The sequence below is a fragment of the Dermatophagoides farinae genome, chromosome 1 (genome assembly GCF_024713945.1).
Source record: "Dermatophagoides farinae isolate YC_2012a chromosome 1, ASM2471394v1, whole genome shotgun sequence".
NCBI classification, from domain to species: Eukaryota; Metazoa; Arthropoda; class Arachnida; order Sarcoptiformes; family Pyroglyphidae; genus Dermatophagoides; species Dermatophagoides farinae.
In genome coordinates this window covers 1,424,386-1,452,249 of record NC_134677.1, presented here as the reverse complement: position 1 = coordinate 1,452,249, position 27,864 = coordinate 1,424,386, and the positions used below count along the sequence as shown (strand labels likewise).

The 27,864-nt window shown below is 29.1% G+C and overlaps 1 protein-coding gene across 4 annotated transcripts; it reads right to left on the bottom strand.

Annotated features, from left to right (window-relative positions):
* Window positions 1–4,284: 4,284 nt before the first annotated feature.
* On the bottom strand, window positions 4,285–27,726 carry LOC124492016 (uncharacterized). 4 transcript variants are annotated; one of them, XM_075733397.1, is made up of 5 exons: window positions 27,640–27,726; window positions 24,687–24,767; window positions 20,710–22,004; window positions 11,598–12,169; window positions 4,285–5,696 (listed from the first exon to the last, which is right to left on the bottom strand). In XM_075733397.1, the coding sequence occupies exons 3-5, from the start codon at window positions 21,965–21,967 to the stop codon at window positions 5,370–5,372; spliced, it is 2,157 nt and encodes a 718-aa protein (XP_075589512.1). In that variant the 5' UTR covers window positions 21,968–22,004; window positions 24,687–24,767; window positions 27,640–27,726; the 3' UTR covers window positions 4,285–5,369. The 4 variants fall into 4 exon arrangements, with proteins under 4 accessions (XP_075589512.1, XP_075589508.1, XP_075589516.1 ...); XM_075733393.1 differs by lacking the exon at window positions 27,640–27,726 and having other exon boundaries at window positions 24,687–25,006; XM_075733401.1 differs by lacking the exons at window positions 24,687–24,767; window positions 27,640–27,726 and adding an exon at window positions 23,496–23,528.
* Between the last annotated feature and the right edge of the window lie 138 nt (window positions 27,727–27,864).

The following is a 27,864-nucleotide window of genomic DNA, read 5'->3' as shown; positions in this document are numbered from 1 at the left end:
GGTGAAATTATCATCAAAATCATAGTTCTTTTCTATGTTAAAAGATGGCCGCACTTCTTAAAATTCAAATCAATTTGTTTTTTTTGTTTACTGGCGTTAAGATCGCCATCTTTTAGCTAGGAATAGAAATATTCGCGATTTTCTTCTGTTTTGTTCCATAAAAAAAAAATTGAAGTTCATGAATCAAGTTTATTTGTACTATTTATTTACATTTTAAAGGTTAATTATATCCATTGTAATGGCAATATATTAGGTATATATGATAATGATGATCATCATCATCATCATTAATTTTCGTGATCTATCTCCGACAATTTTGTCAAGCGGAAACCATTAAACATAATTATTTTTTAGTGACAATGATAACCAAAAAAACGATTGTTGAAGATGTTAAATGGTCCATGCAACATGGACAACTTTAAATCGGTTTTTTTTATGAATCATTACGCATACACACGCATACAAACACAGAGAAAGACAAATTTTCTGGTACAATTTTACTAGTTGCAAATAATGCAAAAATAACAACAATATGAATATAAATCAATCAATTCGAATAAAACAACATGATGATGATGATGATGATGATCAAATTCAAAGATATCAATCAAAATTGCAACTTTTTTTTCATTTTCACTGGTTACGTTACGCTTCAAATGTGACAATGTTCAATCAATCAAACATTGACATTGACATTTGTTATTTGGTTATACAAACACCATACAATGATTCGAAAACAATTTGTAATTAAATTTATCAAAAAAAAAAAAAAAAAAAAATTTTTTTTTCGTGAATGTTAACATGTATATAATTGAGAAAAAAACGAACATTTGATTCTATTCGATGTTCATTTTCAAACCAAAACAAAAGTATTGATACAAACAAAATAATGTTGTGGTGGTCGATGACTTTTTACTTGAAATAATAATGAAAATTATTTTTCCATATCAAAAAAATCATGTTCAAAATTCAACCAGAAATGAATCGTCATCATTATCATCATCATCATCAATGTCATTAATGGTCAGGATTAAAGATTTAAAATTTTGGAAAAATTTTTCATCATTAGATTATCGATTATTCATATTTATCAGTGTCATATTGATTTTCGTTATGATTTATTCGTTAACCGTATATACAATAATGGCAGATTTTTTTGATAATGAACAAAATCAAGGTTATGATGATAATCAACAAGCAGGATTCGATGATCAACAACCATTTGTCACTAATATGATGGAAATGGAAAATTATAATGAACAAGAATTACGTCGAAAAGAACGTAAACGTACGAAACGAAAAAAACGGCGTGAAAAAAAACAAAAATTAAAACGTAAAAAGAAAGCAAAAAAAATGAAGGTGAAGAAAAAACGGAAAAAATTAAAAAAAGCATTGACAGATTTTCGTCGATTATATTATGGTGAAAAAGTTTTGCAGAAACAAGATCTTCCTGAAACAACATCAACAACTACAGGTGAACCATCCAAAACATGGATTGAACATTTTATTGATCATATTTCGAATACACCATTGGAAGAAGATGATGATGATGGTGATGATACTGATGGTGATACTACAGTGGAAAAAACTGAAAGTACAGAATCGGATGAAGAAGAAACGCCAAAGGAAAAGAAGAAAAAATCTAAATCACCCACTATAGATAAAAGTGTTGAATTAATGATGAAAATGTTTGAGGAATTTGTAACAAAACAACAACAACAACAAAAAGGATCATTAACTAGAATGACAAAAAAAATTTTTGGTGATTATCAAACACCAAATTTAAATTATAAAGGTGAACAAGATACTTTGAATGTGCTTCAAAAAGAATTTCATTCACCAGATAAACAACAACAACAACAACAACAACAGCCACAATTTTGGCAACCACAGCCATTGTCAAAAAGGCAGAAAATAATTATAAATTTTGTGCCATATGATCCTAGTAAACACCAACAACAACAACAACTACAACAAAAACAACCATCATCACCATCATTATCACCATCATCATCATTAAAAGTAAAGATAACATCCGAACAAGGAATAGCAACACAAGTTGGTAATGTAGTGGCTGAAGCAATGAGATATAATCTGAAAAAGATAGAGAATCTTTATCCATATCGAAAGTCAAGAAAAAAAATGATAAACAAAAATTGACAACAACAACTGGAAAAAGTCTGAATGAATGATGACAATAATTATAGTCAAAAATAACTTTTTTTTTTGAATAATCAAGTAGCAATAAAAAAAAATCAAATGAAATTCAATGACCACTACTAATCAATCATCATCAGTGATCTGATTTTTCTGTTTGTTTTTCATTTCGGAAAAAAAACAAACGTGATTTGAATTCATTACACAAATACAGACAGATTACGCACACCTTGACCATTTCTCATACTAATTGTCAGAGAAATGAGAAAAAAAAACATTCAAGAATCAAAATATTCTGAACAAAATCATCAAAATATGGATATCAAATGATGATTATTCTCATTTCGAATGAATTAGTTGATCCATCATCAAAAGTGGTGGTGGTGTTTGGTATATATATGCAAATGTGATTATTATTTAAATGTTTTAGAATCAAATCAGAGTGAGTGAGTGAGTGAGAAAGAAAGAAAATCAAAACATCCGGTTCAGTGAACAAAACAAAACCATCAAATAAAAATGATGATTTTTTGGCAGGGAAAAAAAAAATGTTTTTGATTACGAATAGAGCCATATATGATTATGATTATGGATTTCATGACGCCTAATTCGTTTTGGTTCATGTGTTTCATGGTTTGATTTTTGTTTTTGGTTAGTAGAAAAGAAATCAATTCGCTTAATATTCAAATAATTTTTTCTCTCAGTTTGTGTGTGTATGGATGACATAATCATCGTGCAAAATTTGAAACATCAAACTCCCACTCAACAATCTGGATTTCATGTTCGGTTTTCAGGTAAAAGTAATTAAATCGTCAAAAAAAAGAAGAATGAAAAAAACAACGTAGGTACAACTTTTTTTTTTGGTTGCGAAACAAAAACAAAAATTGATTATTATATGTTGTCTTGAATGTTGATGAATCAAATGAATGGCTAAAAGTTTTTTCTCTCTCTCCACACAGTAAATTTTACAAACAGTAGATAGATGGTAGATGGTAAAAGTTGAATTTATGGGTAATTAAATTTAACAAACGAACTGTTTTTTTTTCATTTTATTTTATTTTCAGGAAAAAACAAAAATAAAACTAAACTAAACTAAACTTAACTTGAATGAAAATCAATTTCGACAAGTTATGTGGTCATGATTTAGTTTAGTTTAGTTTTTTTTCTTTTCTGAGTTTAGGTTGAATGAATGAATAATCATCCAATGATGATGATGATTATCATATGACAATGTCGACGAACCTCGAGTGAAAAATGAAAGAAACGATGAATCATTAGACGTCAAATTAATTTCATATTTCACACTTCTTTTTTCAAATTTTTTTTTGTTTTTGTTTTTTATAAAAATGCAGATAGAAACATTTTCTTTTTTTTTTTTTGGTTTTTTCACCAAAATTAAAATGAAATGATTATGGTGATATATTTATATATATGTAACTTTTTTTTTCTTTGCATGGAATGTGGATGATTTTTTTTTTTTTTGTTTCGGTTGAGTAAACAGAATATTTTCCACATACTACATTGTACATTTTGTTCTATAAATCACATGAAATGGATAATAATAATGATTATTATTGTTGATTGTTGATGATGAGTATTGTTTTTAATAATTAATGATCAGTGGTTTTTTTTTCGTTGTTGTTGTTGTTGTCCGCTTTTCAATACATATCGTTTCTATTACTGAACTGATCATTATCGAATCTGTTGGTTTTGAACCATTCATGCACGATAATAGTCAACATGAAAAAAACTTCCTATTTGAAAACATTGAACGGAAATGGATAATTATTTTCTTCGTTTGTTTTTTTTTGCTGCTAATAATCATCATTTGTTTTCATTCATAAGATGATCTATGTAGATAAATTATGAACGTGGCCATAAAGTTTTTGTTGTTCAGATGTTTATTTGTTTGTTTTGTTTTGTTTTGTATGCAATAAATTGAACAATTATTCAATTGATGCACACATTCTTCAGATGATTGAAATAGTTTAAATTCCTGGTGCGCACACAAACAAACAAAAAAACCGACAAGGAATGTGAAGAATTTGAAAAATTTTTTTTTCCGGATACCATCTTATGAACAGGTGGTGGTCAAGATATGATGCCATTAAAAATTCACAAATGACGTATGTTTATGAATTATTTTTACTTATTATTTATTCAATAAAACAAACAAAAAAAATTTTTTTTTTTTGAATTTAAACGAGAAAATGGAAAAATAAATTTTGGTTGGTAAAGGGGAAAATGATCATATTTGTTGCAAATTTTTTTTTTGAAAGACCGTCGTAGTGAACATTTGTAATACAAAATGTGTGATGTCCTTAGTGAATTTTAATTTTTTGTTTTTTTTGGAAGTAATTTTGTGAACAGCGAAAAAAATTAGATTAGATATGTGAGATCATTTCTGTGAAATGCTGTGAATATTCGTTCATTGAGTGTGTGTGTTTGTTTCGGTTTCAGTTTTTTTTTCTTTTGTGTTCGGTGGCAATAACTGGTGGCTGTTTGTGTGTGTGTGTGGGTGGGTGTGAATTACATAATTATATTATTATAATTAAGTATCAATATATAAACCAAAAAAAAAAAAAAAGAAGAGATCGATTATTATGATGAGCAATTGATATTTAAAAAAAAATTAATAAATCATTTGAAATACAATGTGTAAACGGTAGCGAAAGCCGGGTTTAAGCGTTATGGAAAGCAAAAATGAATGATTATATATGGAATAAATAAAGAAAAAAAAACTGAAAAAAAACCTTGATGAAAATGAGCAAAAAAAAAATGAAGCTAAATCTAAACTTACAACTATTATTGATTATTATCATATGTGTTGATAATGTATTTACTATATATATAATATAACCAAAAATTAAATTTGTATTTGAAATTAACAAAATGAATTTGAGCAAAATGGTGTTCGTGTTGTTTTTTATCGATGATTTTTTATTGTTTGTGTTTGTGTGTGTCTTAAAGGTTATAAGGTCACTTATTATATAAGTTGATGATGATTGCATAATAATGATGATATGATAATGAATGAAAAAGATAGAGAGAAAAAAAAATTTATATCAACCAAAAAATTATTATAGAACTATATTATTGATGATAATGATGATTAGAATAATAAACTAAATGAAATTTGTAGAGTGAAAAATTTCAACTCTTTTGCCAGAATTTTTTTGTTGTTGTTGTTGTTGTTTTGCTAAAGGAATTTAATATCAGCAAAATTTCATTTCATCATTTCCATCATCATTCAATGTGGTGGCAGAATTTTGTGTTGATGATGATGATGGTGATTGATTCAATGATGATCCGGTATAAAAAATGGAATTATTTATTGTAAAAATCGATGACGTTGGATCAATTTGATTGGTGGAATTTTCTGCAGATGACGATGATGATGATGATGATGATGTAAATGTCAATAATTCCAACATTAAACGAATAATATTGATGGCAATATTATTTGGCTGCTGTTGTTGATTATTGACTGATCCATCTGTTTGGCTACGAGTCATCTGGGCCAAATTTATTGATCGTTGAATCTATGTGTGTGTGTGGATAGAAAAAAATGCAAAAAAAAGAAGAAAAATTAGTCTGGAACAAAGTTCAAAATCATGATGCAAAACGCATAATTTAAAATGGATCAAATGACAAAATGATCAATAAAATATATATATATGCAAAGATTATTTTGAGTAATTCTGGTCTCTCACTATAGAATGAATACTATCTGTGGTCTGTTTGAACAAAACAAACAAATAAACAAACGAACCAAAAAAAAAAAACAAGTAAAGTGTGCCAGACTTGTATTTGTGTATGTATGGACCACGTGCACGAATTTCGATTTATTCTAACAAAAAAAAAGAAGATAAGCTTTATATCATCAACATTTGAGTAGAAAAGAGATAGAAAAACCAGATGATCATTATTGATCTAAACAAGTGGTAGTGGTCATATCGAATTTCATTATTTGTAACCAAGAAAAAAAAATTGCAACTATTTTTTTTTCTGGTGACAAAATACTGATGATGATGATGAAAAATTGGCCAAAAAAAAAGAAAAAATGTCTAGAACATAATTTTTGTATTTTTCTTTTCGGTCAAAGTTCAAATGATAAAATCTCTGTATTTTTTTTTGTTTTGTTTGTTTGCCTGAATTGAACAATTTAAATTGAAATATAAATCGATCAATCGATTAAATTATTATTGCTACAAAAAAAAAGTTTCTTTTTTTTCTAGTTGCGTGTTTTTGTGTGTGTGTGTGTGTGTGATCAATCAGAATTTGCTTTTCAACAACAACAAAAAAAAACACATTAAACATCCGTATGCATATCGATGAATGATCATTTGATCAAAAAAAAAACAAAACAAAACAAACTGATTGTTTATTTTTATTGAATTTTCAATTTACCATTCTCTATGCTCACAATGTACGAATCATAAAGAGAATAAAAATAAAAAAAATGATAAAAAGAAACAAAAAAAAAAGAAACAGTGGACACAGAGGTCACACACACACACACTAAAAATGAACTGAAAATCTTTCACAATTTTTTTTTCATCCTCTCTTTTTTTCATTGACTGACCATCAATAAATAGCAAAAAAAAAAAAGATGAGGGAGTAATAAGTAGAGAAGAATGAAATAAATAGAAAAAAAAATCATTGACATTCATCATCATTCAAAATGATGCACAATCGACAATCGTTTCGATTCTCAATCAAGTCATTCATTCACTCACTCACTCACTCTCAGTCAATCATATTATTCAGTTCATTCTGATTTCATTCAAAAGCAGCAGCCTGACTTAGTTGGTTGGTTGTATGTTGTAAGCAATGTTATTACTATTCCCGGGACCAGAAAAGGCAAGCAACAACAACAACAACAAAAAAAAATAAAAAAAAATTAAAACTACAAAGATTGAAGAAGATGAATATAAAAAAAAAGAAAAAAAATGAAGGAAAAAAAATCCCGGACAAATCGAATGGACGAAAAAAAAAACTAACGAATAAACGAAAAATGGACACAATCATCACTCAGCATCTTTCATTCATTCACTCATACACAAACTAAACAGCATCAGGAATCAAATCATATGCATTATATTCACCCAGAAGCCCAATATACACACACACAAGCATTGATTTTTTTTTTGTTTAATACCCTAAAACGAATAATAATTATATTCCAATGATGATTATGATGATCGAGAGAGAGAGAGAGAGAGGGCTATAACTGTTTACTGTGTTGTTCATAGAAAATGTTCTAAACATCAATTCAAATTCGAATGATAAGCAAAAAAAAAGAGATAATGTGTTGACCTAAAAGACTTTACTATACAACCAAAATCATATGATCATGATGATGATCAACCATCATGATGATAGTGGCCATGTATTTGGATTTGCAAACACATAATAGAGACAATGGATAATTTGTGTTATCCACCTAACAACTAACAGCAAAAAAAAGGTAAATATTACGATATAACAAAACAACATGATGATGATCTTGATCATCAACAAAAACTGGTATCAAAAATAAAAAATAAAAAATCAGATCGAATCAAATCAAATCGAATTTGATCTGTTCAATGTTATTAAAAAAAATAGGCACCATAGACGCCATCATCATCATTCTGATGATAATATAATAACATGGATGGGTATGATAATCATCATCATCATCAACGCCAATGGTTATGTGATAATCATCATTCAAGTGTTAGCTGTATAGATGATGTGTCTGTGTGTGTGTGTGAGGCAAATTGTGAATATTGGTTACAAAATATAAACACACATACACTATACACAAAAGGTCAAAAGGGTATGTCCCCTCTCTCACTCTCACATCTCATCATCATCATCATCATCATCGTGAAGATACGAAGCATATAGATATCAAGATCATCATCATCATTATTATTATTTGAAGATAATTTTCAAATACACACACACACACAAACAACTAGTCATCATTTTAGGCAACTTGAACAAATGATGATTTTCTTTTTTCTTATTTATTCTTTAAATAATAATAATTCTGATCCATTATTGATGATGATGATCATTTGTTATATTTGTTGTTGTTGAAAATAAATTATTGTTGATGTAGATTTTACCTTCATTCAATTGTAATCTATGAATTCTCTATTCTCATGATGATGATAATAATGGTAATGTGAAAATAAAAAAAAACAACAACAACAACAACAAACAACAACCACAGATCGCTTCTGATATTGATTTTTTTTCTTAATGCCGGGGTTAATTGTGAGGGTGTTGTTGTTGTTGTTGTTGTTATACAAAAACATGATATTTTTTTCGTGTAGCATCAATAATTTTGTACATGATGATGATGATGATGATTTTTCAAATGATAAAACTAATTAAAAAAAACACTAATTCAGTTAGCATCTTTTTAAGATGCTTCTGATCATCATCATCAATCAACCATAATGTTCATGTTGTAGTTTTTTTTGTGACCTATGACACAAGATGCAAGTTTTTTCTTCGTTGCATGCACGTTGTTGAAGAAATCCGGCTTCTAATTCTATTAAATTTAGCACATAATTTGTGACCAGTATGATTCAACAAACAAACACACACACACATACACGAGTAAAGAGGCGAAAAAGAAGAAAAAAATGGAAACGAAATTTGTTTCGCTTAATATCAACTACCTTCCTTCGATACTTTTATTCGGGACCCGAAAAAAAAAGAAAATTTCATGACAGAGACCAGCTGATTGCTAAATAATGATTTTTTTCTCCTTCCTACCTATAGTCAACCTCTACATATCGACCAAACAAAATCAAACGATCAATCGATGCCAAATAAAAAGCACAAGAAAAACATTCCCACGCAATATTAAAAGTTTAGCATTCGAAAAAATTCAACGATCCAAAAAAAAGTAAAGCAGAAAATAAAATCAATCGTTTGTAACGGATTTTTTCCACTCTCGCTCTTTCCCAGTCCAATCTTTGATTTTTTCCCCTTCTTTTGATCTTTTATATGTATTGTTGGAGATGTGACAAACAAACACATTTTACTAAAGTAATAATAGCTAAAAGATTTTCATTTGAAATTGAAATTTGGAAAAAAAAAACGAGAGCGAAAGTTCATAGCTATGAAAATGAATTGAATATAAAAATGATTGCACGAGAGCATATGGCTATTGTTGTTGTTGGCTGTTGTTATTGTGATGTATATCAAATACTGTATATATTGGTATTGTTGATTTCACTAATAGTTTTGGGTCACAGTTGTCATCTATGTATTGTATGTATGTATGTTTGTTATCATGATAGAAATGAACCGTATTTTTATACACCGCTGTTTATAAGGACAATTTTTTTTCTGAATATTATCTTGACCTACAGGTCAGGCGCAGATTACAAGAGACCCATCATTCAACATCGATAGCAATATTGGAAAGTTTTCATAAGCATCACCATCAGCTAGTATTTTTTTTTTATTACCAGAAAAAAATATGATGATGATGATGATGACGAAACAAACACATCTAGATCTAACTAGTATTAAATGTTTCATGATCTATTCCAATATATAAAGATGAAAGGTTAAGTTATAATAATGGGAAAAATGCCATTATAAATAAAGAGAGAAAAAAATGTGCCCTTCACCCAGATTTTCATTGATGATGAGGGTTAAAAAAAAATAAAATCCCGGACAAAAATATAACGGTATGTTTGGTAAAATATTTTCATCAAATAAACATCATCATCATCATCACCGTTATTATTATAAGCATCCATTGGAATGTAAAAATTCCCGGTGAAAAGATGTTTTTATTATAAAGTCTGCACGTGTAAAATAATTTTCCTTTCTCTCTCTCTCTCTTTATTTTTTCCCGGATCTTAGCCCAAATAATCAACTACCGATTGTATACGCACGCATACACATTCAAAATCAAAAAAAAGGTCATGTCTATTGTATTTTTTTTTTTTTTTTTTTATTCGATCCAGGTTTTTTGATGATGTTGTTGGTGGCAAAAAAAACCGCTGTTAAATATATGGGCCATCTATATATTTATTTGACTGAACAGAAAAAAAAGAAAGATAAAAACAAAATTATCATTCAAAACACACAAAATGACACATACAAAAGCATATCGGTAACATAAATGGACAACAAATATCATAACAAACAAACAAACAAAAAAAATGTAAACATAAAAAGATTGTATTTTCTGGTATATAAAAATATATATTGGGTAAATAGAAAATATTTGTCTTTTTTTTTGGAAACTACCATGTACATACATTTGGATTTGGCTAAAATTTTCAATGTTGTTGTTGTTGTTGTTGTTGATGAAATGATGAAGAAAGAGAGAGAAAACGAATACAAATATTGATATCACACACACACAAAGACAAGAAAAAAAACCATAAACCAACCAACCATCAACAAATCTTTCGAGACACAAGAACGAGGCTAACAAATTGAAATCCAATCAAGATCATCATCATCATCATCATCATCTTTCTATTAGAATAGAAAAAGAACTTATATAACTCTTGATAGAAGATGGAAAAATGGTGTTTTTGCCAGCGTGAAGATTTTTTTTTTTTGCCTGAAATCAAAAAAAAAATGATGGAAGCAGAAAAAAAAGCTTTATGGGACAATCACAGTAGCGTTAATCAAGAGAGAGAAAGAGAGAGGACGACACATCCACGAAAAAAAATACATGATGGATGAGTAGTGATGATCATGATCACCATCATGATGATGATGATATTTATTCTGATAAAAAAAAAATTTTGAAGGAAAAAAAACCTCAAACAACACAAGCTACGATGATTCAATAATGATGGAGGCTATTCAAGTGTACAAGATTTGTGTGTATGTAGCTTTTTTTCAGTCATTATATTCAATCAGATTTTACGGTTAGATTTTTTTTTATTGTTGTTGTTGTTGTTGTTGAAAATCTTTATAGAATTTTTTTTTTCAGCTAAAGCTGACATTAATCATAACATCGAATGAAAATGGCCAATGAAATTATCACATCTTCATGATCATGATGATGATCATGAAAACCGAGATGTGTTGGCAGCATATGAAAATTGTAAATAAAAAAAATTTTTTTTTTTTGACAGCTAGATATAATGGTAAATGGATTGATGTAAGATACGGTAGATTACCATCAGCCATAATCCATCATAATATTCAATGTGTGTGTGTGTGTACGTATGTCTGGTGTAAATTTATCGTTGGCTAAAATGAATTCATTTTAGCTGTCGAATTGTCGAAAAAAAAATTGAGAATAATTTCTTAATGTTTTAGGCGTAGGAGTTTAGGATGTGTTTATCCACATCCACACACACACACACACACACGCCCGAAACAATAATCGTTTTTTTTTAAATTTTCTTTACAAAAATTGAATAATAAAATAATTTTGTTTTTTTTTCACCATCACTAACCTGTAACATATGAAATTCATATGAAATTTGCCGTAATTCTCGACCAATTTCTGTGATTGTTTCCTGATCAATTGGTAATGAAACGGACATTGTTCGTCGTTCATTTGAATGATGATGATGATTATGACTAAAAGAATCGTTTCCACCATTTTCATGATGATAAGGCACTTCATGGAAAGAGAGTAATGTATTGCGTTGATGATGTTCATTGTTTGAACGATTAGCAGCTAATCTTGGTGTCAAAACAACATCCGGCAATGGAGTAATTGTTTTTTTTGTGTTTACAACAACATCATTATCATTATCATTATTATTATGTTGACGATGATGATAATCAAGACATTGGCCACAAGAATTTGTACGACGATCCATTAATGGTACAAGATCAACATCCATTGATGATGGACAATTATCATCATTATTTAATGATGAAGATGAATCATTAACAATAATTTGTTCATTAAATTCATTTGTATTCATTGATTGTTCCATAATTGGTTCCATTATTCGAAATGTTTGTTCTTCATGATCATCAACATGATGTTCATCAAGACTCATTGGAAATATTAAATCTAATTCGGAAAAAAAACCGGAAAAAAAAGTTAATTATCAAAAACAGAAAATAATTATCAACACACTATATATCATCATAGATGAAAAAAATAGACAAAAAAAGGCTGGTTCTTTTCTGGCTACATATATATATGACGCCTAATCTGATGATGATGATGATGATAAAACTATCTATAGATATATAAAAATAGCGGTAGCGCTATAATGGACACATGTTATGTTGCGTAGAAAAACATAAATACCATATACATACATTCAGGTTGGACACAAATAGGCAGGCAAGCAGCCAGCCAGCCAGCCAGTTCATTTTATTCATTCCAGACATTCCAAAGTGAATGGAAAAAAATGCAGTTGGTTGGCGTTTTTTTTTCTTCTTCTATCTACTAACCATCATCATCATCATCATCATCATCATCGTAATGGAATGTATTCGCGCACATACATTCATAAACGAAGGCGTCGTTTGTGATGTATATATATACTCTTTGTAATATATAAAAATCAGTATTTTAGAGGGAAGAAACAATTTTTTCCGGCTACTTCAATCATTCATGGATTGGGTTGGAATGTTAGCATGTGTTAGTGAGTGTGTGTGCTTGAATGGACGTTGGTCATTCATATGTACAGCTATGTTTTTTTTTCTTTTGTTATTTTTCAACTAATGAATCAAATGGCTCCACCTTTTACTTATGGCGCCATTGGTCATTCTGACCAATGATCATATGTATCATGTGAGTGTGGCTTCCAGAAAAAAAAATAAAAATAGAAATTTATTTTAAATTTAAAAAAATGAAAAAAAATTCACATTAAAATTAGCACCATAAGAATATGTTTTTTTGTTTTGTTTCGGTCGAATGATTTCGATGTCATCATCGTGTGATTCATGATAAATACACATTGTCTGGTGGTCACACGAACAGAAAACACACCAACCATAATCGATATATTCACACTTTTCATTCTTGGACTTTTTTTCACATACACACGAGATAACGAAATAATGAAACACATTCATAATAATGATTTGATGGCCAATTATTAAAAAAAATAGTGAATAAAGAATCACAAAACTGAAAAAACATCATCAGTTAAATGGAGAACGAGAAAGAAAAAAAAAGAAACCTGTCATTTGATGATGATGATGATTATAATGACAATCGATATTACAAAAAGATAAAAGTAATAGAAAAAAAAATAAATCGAATTGAACAAAAGTGTAGGATGATTTTGGATGACGATGATCATCATCATCATCAAGATTTGATCATCGTGATGATGGCCATAGTGATCATCATCATCATCATCATTATAAACGATACAAACACACACACACACAGACACGATATATTTGGATATGTTAGATGTTCGAAACAATAATTTTTTTGTTGTTGTTGTTGTTGTTATTATTGCATTTACGCTATACACACACACACACATACACTACTACTGGTTACTAGATATTATTATTATCATATTTTTTTATTTATTTCATTTCACTTTATGAATATAATGATGTAACGATGATGTGATGACCTTTGGCCCTCTCTATCTCTTTTTTTTATTTGGTTGCCTATCAAATGTTGTTGTTGTTGTTGTTTAAAAAAAAGAAATGAAAAAAAAATCGACGACCTTTTTTTGCTGGTGATGGTGGTGGTCAATCATCATTTACACAACACATCACTACTTATATAGCACACTTTTATGATTTGATCAGGGACCAGAAAAAAAAACAAAAAAAAACTAAATGATGAATGGGATGAAATAGTAGCGTTTCATATGAATACAGAATTAGAATAGGCTATACACACACACAAACGACAACCTCATGACAACTTTTTTTTTCGTTTTCCAATTCTCCATCATCGTCATCATCATTTTTCTGTTGTTTGTTCTTTTTTTTTCGCTGCTGTTGCTGCTGCTGCTGTGTGTGTGTGTGTGTGTATTTGAAGAAAGATAGGAAGGAGAAGTAAAAAAAAAATACAGTGAAAATTTATATATTTTGATGATAAACAAAAAAAAAATTATACATATACGACAGGTCGGTCAAATGACCGATGAAAATGTCAAGCAATTATCGTTTACGTTTACGTTGTTTAGGTTGTTGTCGTTGTTTTCTGTACTGGAAAAAAAGGGAAAAAAGTTTACAATTTTTTTTTTTTTTTTTTTTGACGATAATGTGTCATGCGATCATAGTCTTTTTTTTCTTCTTTTTGTTTGTTTGATTTTTTTTTTTTTTTGCTCAAACTTTGAATAAAATTGAGTTTGATGTAGTAAAGAAACAAACGGTCAATATCTCATCATTTATATGATGCAAAAAAAAACTAATTCAATTTTCAGTTGGTTTACACACACACAAACACACACACATAATCATATCTGAAAAACTGGATTTTGTTTTTTTTTTTTTTTTTTTGATTCTTGCCCTTCATGTCAAAAACATTTCCTTCTTATTTTCCTAATTCTATTCTGATGAAAATCATCATCAAACAATCTTTCAATCTTTCTAGATTTTTTTTTTCATTTAGTAGTAGAGAAAAGAACAAGAAAAAAAACTCAACTTCAACTGGCTATGTGTACCCATCATCATCATCATCATCATCAATATTGAACACACAGATAAAGATGATGATGATGGTAGGACACCTGAAAAAAAAAGATTTTAATATACGTTTATGTCAGTGTATGAGTAAGAATACACGATATCGATGATGCTATACGCGATTACTATGGAAAAGAAAATAATATCTCGTAAATAATAATGATGATGGAATAATGACCATCGTTTGTCTTTTTTTTTCTCTTCTATGGCTGCCAGTGGTGAAAGGGAGAGAGAGAGAGAGAAAGAAAATTGACAAATTAAATTGAAGCCAAAGAAAAAAAACCAAGATTATAGCCCAGAAAAAAAGTGTAAAAGCTAAACACATTATATAATAAAAAAAATATGGATTCTAATATCTTAATAGCAATGATGATGATGATGATGATGATGCAGTGGATGAGGATATCTTTTTAAGTAAAAAAAAAAAATTTAATTGCACATCATTCACACTTTACAAAGCCGTACATCATCATCATTGTGAATATGAAAAATTCAAAAATTAATGCAATTAAGACATTAAATCATATATATTCAAGAGAAAAAAAGGTATCGTTGTTTTTTTTTGTTGGATTAAAAAAAATCAATTGTATGTGTGTGTGTGTTGCGTGTGTCATCATTGTCCAATGTCAAATGGGTTATTGACCGTCTAGAGTTTATGTTTTTTTTTCTTCTGATTTTGAAGCAAAAGAAAAAAAAAACGATTCTCACATCTAAAATCATCATACGCGATAAGCGATGTGATCAAATCAAATCAAATTAAACAACAGCGACGACACCACCACCACCACAAGAGATTGATCTGTTAGGTTTTTTTTTATTTCTAAAAAAAACAACAAAAAAAATATTGATAAATATTCAGCACTGACATATAACATACATTACTAAGCAAGTTAAATCAATGTGCTTCAAATAATCATCATCATCATCATTTTTGTTAAAATTAATTATTTGTCAATTAGTCTTCATCGTTAACTATCCGTATTTCTGATAACATCCAATCATCATCATCATCATCATCATCTTTAGCATCAGCAATCAGTTTTCTCTTCATTCAATGATGATGATGATTGGTGGAAAAAAAAACAAAATTACGATTCGTTTCACTAGACACACTCACTCACACACACACACACACACACACAAACATCATCGTTTGATTTGACGAAACGATTATTATGTAATAATGATGAAGGTACAGAAAAAAAGTCAGGAAAACACTCAAAGCATCATCATCATCATCAATCGATATAAATCGAATGTCAACACACACACACACACACACAACATGACCTGACAAAAAAAAAGACAAATCTAATAGGCTTTTCATCATCATCATGTTGTTTAAATATAACAAAATTTTAGTTTTTCGTTTTCTTCTTCTTCTTCTTCTTGGCTATATGATTTGTACAAGTGTAAAAGAAAAAAAAAATTTACTAACCAATGGAATCGACCTTTGGCGACCTGTGAATGAAATTTTGTGTAAATAACAAACAAACAGAAAAAAAACCATCAACGAAAAAAAATAAACGATCAAAAACCATTAGTATTCATGTGAACATTATGGGTAAATTTTCGCTCTCTCTCTCTCTCTCTCTCTCTATCTTTTTTTGTTTTGTTTCGGGTGTTTTATTGATAATGTCGATGTAAGAAAAAAAAATATATATCTTTCTTTCAATGTCTCGTGTAAGACACGAGTCATTTCAACATTCATCGATAATCAAATTTTGTATTTGTATGTGTATGTGTCTGGTCACGAGTCATCATCATCATCATCATCATGTCAATACACATAAACACAATATATATACAAAATAGGATGTGAATCGAATCGACCAAATTTAAAAATAAAAATCCTAAAAATCATAAAAAAAATAAGAAATATTCTTCAATCACAGAATGAAAAATTCAAAGAATAAAAAATTCAAACAAATAATAATCATAATGTTCAATAATGGTAAATGAATGGAAGAAAAAATCGTGACAAAATACCCAAAAAGAGATGATAAACATTATTATCACACATTATTTTTTCTTTTTTTTTCGGTCATATCAAAACACCTACATGATGATGGTCATATATCTTTCTAAGAGATTCAGAAAGAATCAACACCTTTTTCGTTGTTGTTGTTGTTGTTGAAATCTAATCATTTCAATTGATCTGATCAACAACAACCGATACATATATATGCATCGTGTAAACACACGCAAACAATCGATTAATCAGAAAAAAAAATACAAAATAATATATTAAATGAATGATTTGAAATTCATTGGAATTGACTACAATGATGACAAAAATAGCAACAACATTTCCTATAATGAATCCAATGAATTCAATGAATCATAAAAAAACCCTATTATTAAAATGAAATCATCATTTAAAATTCATCATCATCATCATCTAGGAAGATAAGCATCGTACAAAAAAAAAATTTTCTCCTTTTTTCTGCATCACAAGCTTTATTCCATATATATATATATATACCAACACAATAAGGATTGTCATATTTCATGTATTTTTTTTTTCGTTTCGTTTCGTTTCTTTGATGATTACTATCATTAAAATTTATGAAATTTGATAGTGTTTGGTTTTTTTTTCTTTCTCAACTCAGCTCATCATCACATTTGTCGATAAAGATGAACGAATGAACGAATGAATGGCAGAAAAAAAAACTGAAATGACCATTTCGTTTCTGTTTTTTTTTTTAAACATATGGACATTATTTTTTTGAGAGAGATAGAGAAAGAGAGAGAGAGAGCAATAACCACACACACACACACACACACCCAAAACCGAAAATCATCATTGGAAAGACAGTAGTTGAATTTTTTCCAATGTTTTCTTTCATTTTTTTAAATTTATTTATTTATTTATTTTCTTACTTGTTTGCGTCATCCGAAACGAACCGAAAAAAAATGATGAAGAGAAAAAATTCAAAACTAAACGCATCCATTTTTATTTTTGTTTTTGTTTGTTTGTAGTCTAGATGATGTGTTTTGAGACAATTGTATGCAAACAAGCATAAACATTTTGAAATTTCATGATCATCATCATCATCAACACATAGAATGTTTTTTCTTTCAAAATAAAAGTTTACAAATAGAAAAAAAAACAAAAACACAAATTCAATAAGAAAATTCATTGGCCGCACACACACACACAGAGAAACATCATTGATGGTGATGCATGATAAGCTGGATTTTAAAAAGTGATTTTTTTTCTCCTAGCTAAAGAACAAAAAGAAAAAAAAGGTCCAGATAAATTCTAAAAATAGCAGAAAAAATGGCTCCCAAAAAAATGAGAGAATTTCTTGTTGAATGATGTAATATTGATGCAATGAATAGGAAAAAAAATTTTTACAAGTTAAAAAAAACAACAACAATTTAGTCATCATGATAATGTGGTCGACAGAAAAAAAAATAATGTCATCATTCATATCGGATTTCAATATTTAGGTTTCATATATATTCAATTTCATTATCATCATCATCAAGCCCAGACAAAGACATTATTATTATTAAATGTAATTTATAATTATCAAATATTTTTTGTTTGTGTAAATTTTTCTCACATGGAAACATCTTTTTTTTCAACAACAAAAAAAAATCCACAACAACCATAAACGGTACCAAATTAACTAAATTAAAAGTGGCAATTATCATCATCATCATCATCATCCATGCAGAATACTACTTGTTTACCTTTTTTTTTATTTAGCTAAATTAATGTGTGTGTGTGTTTGTATGTGTGCACCCAAAACTAAACTAAATGAAAGAAATTAGATTTGCCTCAAGGTTGGTTATTATGATGATGATTATTATTATAAACACTAATGTTTTGATGATGATGTATACAGATCGATATAATATAATTATCACAAACACTATCATCATCATCATCATCATCATCAATAACCAATCAGATGTGATCGGTCAATCAATCAATCAATCAATCAATCAAAATCAAATAATCAATCAATAGATAATTATTTATAATTATTATAATGGCGCCCAGGAAACTTTTTTTTCACCATTCATCTTCCAGTATAATTTTAGAAGAAAAAAAAATTATTTAACATCTTTGTATCTATACGTCGTTTATTGAATATATTTATGTGATGATTAAACACTGTGTGTATACCGTTCATCTTGTATTATTTTTTTGTTTTTTTTTCCATTTTATTTTCAAGCCCGGTCTCTCTCTCATTGAATAACTGTCAGTAATTTCATTCAAGTTTGTCAGTGTGTGTAATATATTGAACACCAAAATCACGAACAATTGCCCTTTAGGGCTCTCTCTCTTTTTCTTGTGTGATTACACCATCATCATCATCATCATCATCATCACTGTTCTCTTTCATTGATGGTCAATGGTAGCCAATGAAAAAAAAAAATATTGATCCCGGGAAACTTTTTTTTTCTCTATTGCTACTCTCCGTATTAAATGACCTTTGACATGTTAAACATACATACACACACACACACATGTTGCTTACATATTACAGTTTTTTTTCATTTTAGTTCTCCCTTCTCTCTTATACTATCACCATAATCATCATCATCATCATCAAATAGTATATTTGTCGATGTGATATGTATTTTTTTGAGCCTGGATATTTTTTTTCATCTCAAGGTCAGTGTTAAAGAAAACCCGAGCTTACCAACACCAATCAACCGAACGACCTAACAACCAACCAACCAACCAACCAACTAATCAATGACATAAAATTGTATATAAGATAACCGTTGAAGGGAAATAAATACTAATATACATTTTCATCAAAAAAAAAACATAGGAAGGAGCCATTGCTCTTTTATTTGATTTTAGATTTTCTATAATCGAAAAAATAAATAAATAACACGTTCGATTCATCATTACATATGTGTGTGTGTGTGTGATTGAGAAAGATTTCCTCAAAACCATTAAATCAAAAAAAAAAAAAAAAATAGATGGACAGATAATATAACTATTATGAGATTGTGAAATAAAGGTCAACAACAACGGTTTTTTTTATATTGATCAAATCTTCAAGGATTCAAAATAAAAAAAAAGAAGAGTTTAGCTAAAAAATAATGGTCATCATTCTTATCTATCAATATTTAGATAGTTAATATGGGTACATATCAAATTGACCTAGTTTATTACATAGCATTATATTTGACAGCTCCATTCTTTTTTTTTCTAGTGCTAGTAGCATCGCTTGTTCAATATATCTGGCCAATATGACACCTACTATCTACCTACCTACCTACCTACCTACCTACCTACCTACCTACCAACTGTATTACGATTATGGTAAAATTTTAGTTGCTGTCCAGGATTTTTTTTATTTCTATCACTAGTTATCATATCAGTACGTACCGAGTGTGTATTCAAATTTAAAAGCAGATCAACAATAGTGGACAATTGTCAATCAACAATAACAAAAATATTGAAAGAAAAAATCAATACATGGCTATAGCTACTCTATTAATATGTAGGGTGAACAAAAAAAAGTATATCTGAAAAAAAGCGTGAGAAAGTGTGTCCGGTGATAACCAATGTTGACCTTAACAGGTGGTCAACACAACACAATACAATATATTCTGGTATCCATATAGAAATGGTCAATATCCCAATTTTTGGCCCTTCTATTAACACAATAGGCTTTACAAATAATCATCATAACAACAAAAATGAATGAAATAACGATGTTGACCGATGTATGCTAAAAAAGGGTCCTTACTGTAAACAAGTTATTATGTGTATGTGTATGTGTACATGGTCAGCGTGTTATGTAGCACGCGAAAAGAGAGTAGACGTTATCAGTACGTTTTTTTACGCTATGCTTTTTCAAATAGTAAATATAACTGAATTTTGAATGAAAATTTGGCCCACAAAGGTAGTCAGGTATATACGGAGAGATAATGATAAAACATGAAAAAAAATGTTGCACTTACTTTCATCATTTTCCTCATCCATCTCTGGTAATGGTGTTAACAAACGTCGAGATTCATACAATATTTGATTCGGTGATTGATGTCCAAAACGAAATGAGAATCCTGATGGCATTCTCAATGTTGATGGTGTTGAACAATGACATTCAGAATGATCACGATAATCTTGAATCATTGATAGAGAAAGTTGAAATCGTGAACCAAATCGATGTCGTTGATAATCATTATTATCATTGAGCAATCGTGGAGCCATTCGATGAAAATAAGGCATTCGACGGCTATCCGGAAGACTGAATTCTTGTTCATTTTGTTCGGCCATAAAATGGCTTGCACTTGTACCATCAAAAAAATCACTCAAATCATCATTATTATCCAATAATGGTGATGAACGATAACGATTACGGGCACCAGGAATTGGAATCGGTTCACTTGAACAACGACTTGTACTTGAACTTGTTGTGCTTAAATTTGGCTCACGATAACTGTGATCAATTTGTACTTGATTTTCATCATCAACATTATTGTTATCTTGAATTTCATTATTATCGTACATTATTCCCATTGAACAGCTTGGTCGTATCGGTTGATGCCATTCTCGTGCCATTATCCGTTCCGGTTGTGAATCATCATTTTCATTATCAAGAAAAACTTCATCATCACCAAAATCATCAAAAGAAAAATATTGATTCTCAGCATTCGGATAATTCGGATCATTGTTATTAATTTCCATTTCATTTTGAATTAAACGATTTTCTCGTCGTTGTATGGCAAGATTGAATGCTTGTTGACGTTGTGAAAAATGATTCATTAATGATGATGATGAATCAATCTGTCCATTGGCCATATTTTCAACAGTGGCAGGTGAATGAATCGGTGTAAAATGTTGATCAATAGAAATTAATTCATCATCAATACCTTCATAATCTTCTTGTACAATCGGATTCAATAATCTATTTGTAGCCATAATACTATTGTTGTTGTTATTTGTCAATATTGTATTTGGTACGGATTCAGTGCCAAATTGAAATGAATAATTTGAAAATGGTGATATTTCATAACCACTATCAAAACTGAATGCCGATGCAAGTATTGGACGAGGACGAATAGGTGTCGATGTTGATGTAGTGTTGGCCATTCCTGTTGTCGTTGAAATCATAATCGAATCAATCGATTGAATCGATACCGTATCGGATAATTTATTCGAATCTTCACAATTAGAGCAAGAATCAACAATTTCATTTGCATTCGTATTAGTATTCATTTTTAAAATTCAACGTACATTAATTATCAATAATGGTCTATGTTATTAGTATTGACAATGAAAAAAAAAATGAAAAAAAAACCAATTAGAATCAAACAACAACAACAAAAAACAAACGATTATAGCTTTTATACAACCAACAACAAGGATAACAAAAAAAACATACCACACTTCAATTAACGACTTTTTCGTTCACTAAAATATATTCTTTTCAATTTTATCGATTTCATTCAATTTATTATTATCAGGAAAAAAATATAAAAAATCAAATGCAATACACATAGTGATCAGTGTAACAGGTTTATTCACCAAATCATATCAAATGACTACTGAATTCAAACAACAACAACAACGATAAAGACGATCACCAAAAGAATAAAGATCTAAGACCAAGATTAGAAACGATCATAGATTTGACCATGAATGATGATGATGATGATGATGATCACTAAACACAAATAGACACACACACACACAAAAAAGAACATAAAATGAACCCAAGCAGGAAAAATAGAATGAATCTCAACAAGTGTGTGTGTGTGTGTGTGTGTGTATTTACAAACGTTGCATTTGTGTAAAGGAAAAAAAAGACCATTTTTTTTTCTTTGAAAAACAAAATCATCATTGAATCGATCATCATGATTATTGAAATGAAGAGAAACCGCCAAGGTCCAAGGACAATGCCGTAAACAAAGAATCAAGTGAGAGTAAAAAAACGTAACATTTTCGTTTTTTCAACTTTTTTTTATGACTAATCAATGACCTTAGGGTAAGGTTCACTTTATTGTTATGGACACCTGTTAGGGGGGTCTCTCTTACTGTATTTGTGTATTTCTATTATTTTGGGACTTGTTGTTGCAGTTTATTTGACAGTATTTGTGAGTGTGTGTGTGTGTGTGTAGAATTATATTGGTTTTTCTGTGGCGTCAACGGCGGATGAAGGTCGAATTGAATTGCATTCATACAATGTAAATCCAAAATTATCAATAATCTATTATTATTATTCGTATTTTTTTTTCTTGCTGAATAAGAAAAAAAAGTTCATAATGATCTTTGAACATAAAGTCCAAATGAGAATGAGACAACAGTAACAACAACACCAGCAAATAAAAACCATATGGTTTTATCAAAACCCAGATAAACCGTTAGGCACTACAAATGAACAAACAAACCACCAAAAAAAAATAATAAAATGTCTGTCATATTTTTGTTTCAAGCCAACAAAAAAAAATTGAAATACGATAAGCTTTTGTTAATGAGTTTTGATGATAATAGTATTTGGTGGTTATTATTAATTTGTTTGCTCATTTTTTTTTTTTTTTTTTTGGTTTTGGTTTTGTTTAAAAAATAGAAATAACGACGATAACGGCAGCCATGAACGGCAATAGTGTTAGTGTGTGTATGTATGTATCTATCTTGTTTGTTATCATCATTTAAAAGCATCAAAAGATGAACGAATTGGTTATATTTGATGTTGTTCGATATATATTTTAGATGATGATGATGATAAGCTGACAAGATATATTACCAAAATTCAATGCAATAATTCAATATAATAAATCACATTATATGTAGTGGTATATGAATATATGTTGTTGGTGGTGGTGGTGTTAAAAATTGTTACTGAGGAATATGATGATGAAAATAAAAACCACTGAAAAAAAAATGGTGACTTAAAACACAAGAGTCAATAGTCAATTATCAATTTTTCAATCTATAAACAACATGGCGAGAAAAAAAAGTGAAAGGATTTCGGTGATGAATAAATGGAAAAATAAATAGAGAAAAAAATACGGTAGCGGTAATTGAATCAAGGTAATAATAAACTTAAGCCATCGTCTACTACTACTACTACTGCTGCTGCTATATAATTCATTATTATCCACCGTTTAATAATGTTGATGCAAAAAAAAGCGGATGATTTTTTTTTTAAACTTGTTTGATTTTCAAATCGATGATGATTTATTTGCTTCAATTGGTTGTTTGTTTTTTTTTTTTTTTTTTGACATAAAAAGAATCAACAACAAAAATTCTATTCGTGAATAAACTGAATCTAAAGCCAGAATTTAGAATTATGTAAAGTGTGGCTGCCACACGATGATAATCAAATCGCATACATATAAAAATATAAACACATACAGAATTTTACCATTTTGAATGTGTAGCAAAAACAAAAAAAAAGAATAAAAATTTTTTTTTCCTGCATTCATAATCATCATCAACATCATCGTTATTATTCCATTCTAATTCTACACACATATACAGTGATGATGGGCGGTTGGGTGCTTTCTATGTGGAATTAGAATCGAATGTACGAGAAAAATTTCGAACGTTTTGTGATTCGAACAAACGTATTCAGTATACACACACACACACACACACACCGAACAAAGACAACAACAACAACAAAAAAAAGTGAAAAAGAATTTTCTTTTTTTTTATTGCTATATTTTTTCATGTCGTGTTTTTTTTTTTGTTCTCAACAGCAAAAGTGTTTGTGATTCTGTTTTCTGGCAACGAGCCTAAAAAGATTGTTGCTAACAACGTGTAACACACACACACACACACACACACAGTCGAGCATACAAGATTATACAAATTGAAACATTAGCCAAAAAAAAAAATGAAATTACCGCTTTTTGTTATCTTTGAATCAAGCTTGATTTTTTTTGAAAATTTTTAAATTAAAATAATGATGATTGAACAAAACAAGACTTACCGAAAATTATAAATTACAAAAAAATTTGTGTTGCCAAATCGAGACCAGAGAAGAAAAATCAAATGCAATTGATGACGAAATCTTCAGGAAATTGATTACGAAAACAAAAAAATTTTTTTCAACTTAATTTCAGTACATTTTCTTCATAAAAAAGTTTTCATTTAATGGACCAAAAAAAAAAAAAAAAATTTTTTTTTGTCGTTGGAACAAGTCGATCTTAAAATAAACAGAGTAATAATACAAAAAGCACACCACCACCAGGAACTAGTTATCAATAAACCACGCGTCAGGAAAGCCAAATATCGAATGACTTCGTCAGTATTTGTTGGTACATCTCTTTAATATATATATATATATGATGATGATGATACACACACACAGCTATCCAATTCGGTGTCCATCAGCCTCTTCTATTTTTTTTTTTTTTTTTTTTTTTTGCATGAACAGAATGAATTTTTTTTTTTTTTTGTTATTTAAACTGTTATAATTTCGCGCTACCAAATTTTCAACACATTTCTATGCTGATATCAATTATTCATAGACATTATATATACATATATTGATGACCATGTGGTAGTAGCATATATATATATATTATGGTAATTTTAATGTATGACGAGAGAGAGAGAGAAAAAAAAATAGAGAAGATCAACCCAAAATAGGCGTGGGCAATACAAAATTCTGCTGACGGTATTAAAAGGCGGTATTTTTTTATTTTTTTTTTTTTTTTTTTTTTTAATTTTTTTGTTTTCTGCTAATTGCGTCATACATCGAATGAAATCCATACACACACACACACACACACCAGGAAAAAAAATCGTATTGAAAACGTAATATTGGAGACGAGATAACTAAAAAAAAAACAAACAAAATGACCAATGAATTTATGAATTGATATTTCTTTTTTCTTTTTTTTTTTTTTTGGTTGTAGTGGACATAATTGGTGGTAAAATTATGACTCATAGTTTTTGGCTCCAGGGTTTCAATTTTTGTCCAATCTGGATTGTAATAACAATGCATTGTTAAAACGAGGACTTTATTGTTGTTTTTTTTTGGTTTACATGATATACAATGTTCAAGGACAAGCCAAATAATGAATGGTCACTTTGATCGGTTTGAATGATAAAGTTTTTCAATTTAATCTTTTTTGTTTTTGTTTTGAAAGATTTTTTTTTTCACTTACTAATTGGTGGTCGCAAAAAAAAGTAAGCAAAAAATGGCGATTGACAAAATGTCAAAAAAAAGGCTAAAGTTCAACCATTAACCGATAGATGACGTTATTTTGGAACAATTTTGGAACCAGCAAACCAAAAAAAAAAAAAAACCAACAAACAACAACAACGAAAAAACAAAAAACCGTTCATTTCACATATTGAGTCTGGTGTTCATTCATTCATTCATTCAAAAAAATAAACGGAAATTAATTAAAATGGAATGAAAAAAACGCATCAAACAAAACAGGAAGTAAATACATTCCAAAGGACAGAATGGACAAGCCTGTTGGCTATATTTTCAACAACAACAACAACGAAAAAACAGAAAGAAAGAATTAATTAAAATGATCCAGAACAAATAAATAAATGAAAAAAAAAGGATCACCATTGCATAAGTCACGTGTGTGTGTGTGTGTGTGCGTTGGTGGTGTGCACAAATGTGAAATTGAATGAAAAAAAAGGATTCGAGATTAAAATTTATTTTTTTTTTAATTTCTGGTCAATTTTAATTAAAAAAAATTTTTTTCAATAATGATAATGCCAACAACAACAACAATAACATTGGAAAATGGCCTGAAAACTTTTTTTTTAATTCTGTTGTCATTTGCATTCCAAAGAATTTTTTTTCTGTTTTTTTTTATGGTCCAAAAATGATAAAAATACACAAACAACTACCTGGAATATGTAATTAAAATGCAATCAATTCGGACAATGATGATGAGAAACAGAGTGGAAAAAAAAAGAATCTCACGATCAAATTCTGGATCCATGAAAAAAAATAGTGATTGAAACAATCAATGTGATTCCATTATGGTGGAAATGAAAATGAAAATACAACTTTCATCATCATCATTCAACCGCAACAGAATAAAAAACACAATAAATGACAATGACGATGGGTTTCCCTACTCAATATATACGCACACACACACACACACACAGAAGTAATTAATTTGCATATATTGATCTATTGATTGTTTTTGATTTTTCTAGTTTATTTTTCACAAATGATGTATCATGTTTCCAATTTTTTTTTTTTTTTTTTTTTTTTGATGATAAATTGATGCGCATGTGTGTGTGTGAATTATGGATGATTGATAATTAATTGTATTTTGACAATGAAAATAGTGAGACGCTTTTGCAAGGATTAGTGGTTGTGGTCATCATCATCGTCATTAACAACGAAAATGTCATGTATTCGAATTATAATTACCATCACCACCACCACCACCACCATCATCATTATTATTATTATCATCAACAGTTAACCATCAAACATTGAAAATAGAAAACATGCACGCGTCACCACTCAATCTTTCTATCGAATGACCACCACACCATCAACACAATAATGATAATAATTATTTTTGAATTTTTTTTTCTGTAACCCAGTGATGACTAATTAGCGGAAATTTTCACATCGAAAAAAAAAATATTCACAAATGCAATGAAATGGGGTATGGAATGAAAACAAACAAACAAACAAACAAAAACCACGAAAGGATTTTCGTATTGAGAAAAGAAAATTGGAGAACACAAATGGAAACAATTAATCATAAATTGTGTCGTTATGGTGGTATACACACACACACACACACACACACACACACGACCTTTGCTAACAAAGTTTTTTTTGGTTTTTGGATGTTAAAATCAAAAACAATGATCGATCGACAATATTCGAAGAATCGTCGACACACGTCGATTGTTGGCGTGACCAATGGTCAAAACACACCTACCATCTAATAATGGTTGACCACCATGTTGTTGTAATTCATCATTATATGAGTGTGTGTGTGTGTGTGTGTGTGTGTTTGTAAAAAAATTGTTTATTTCTTGGATTTGTTGTTGTTGTTGTTGATAAATGATGATAAACGATGATAAAGATGGTAAAAATGCACCAAATAAAAAAACATGAAAACATTCTACCACCACAACAACAACAACAACAACAACAACAACAA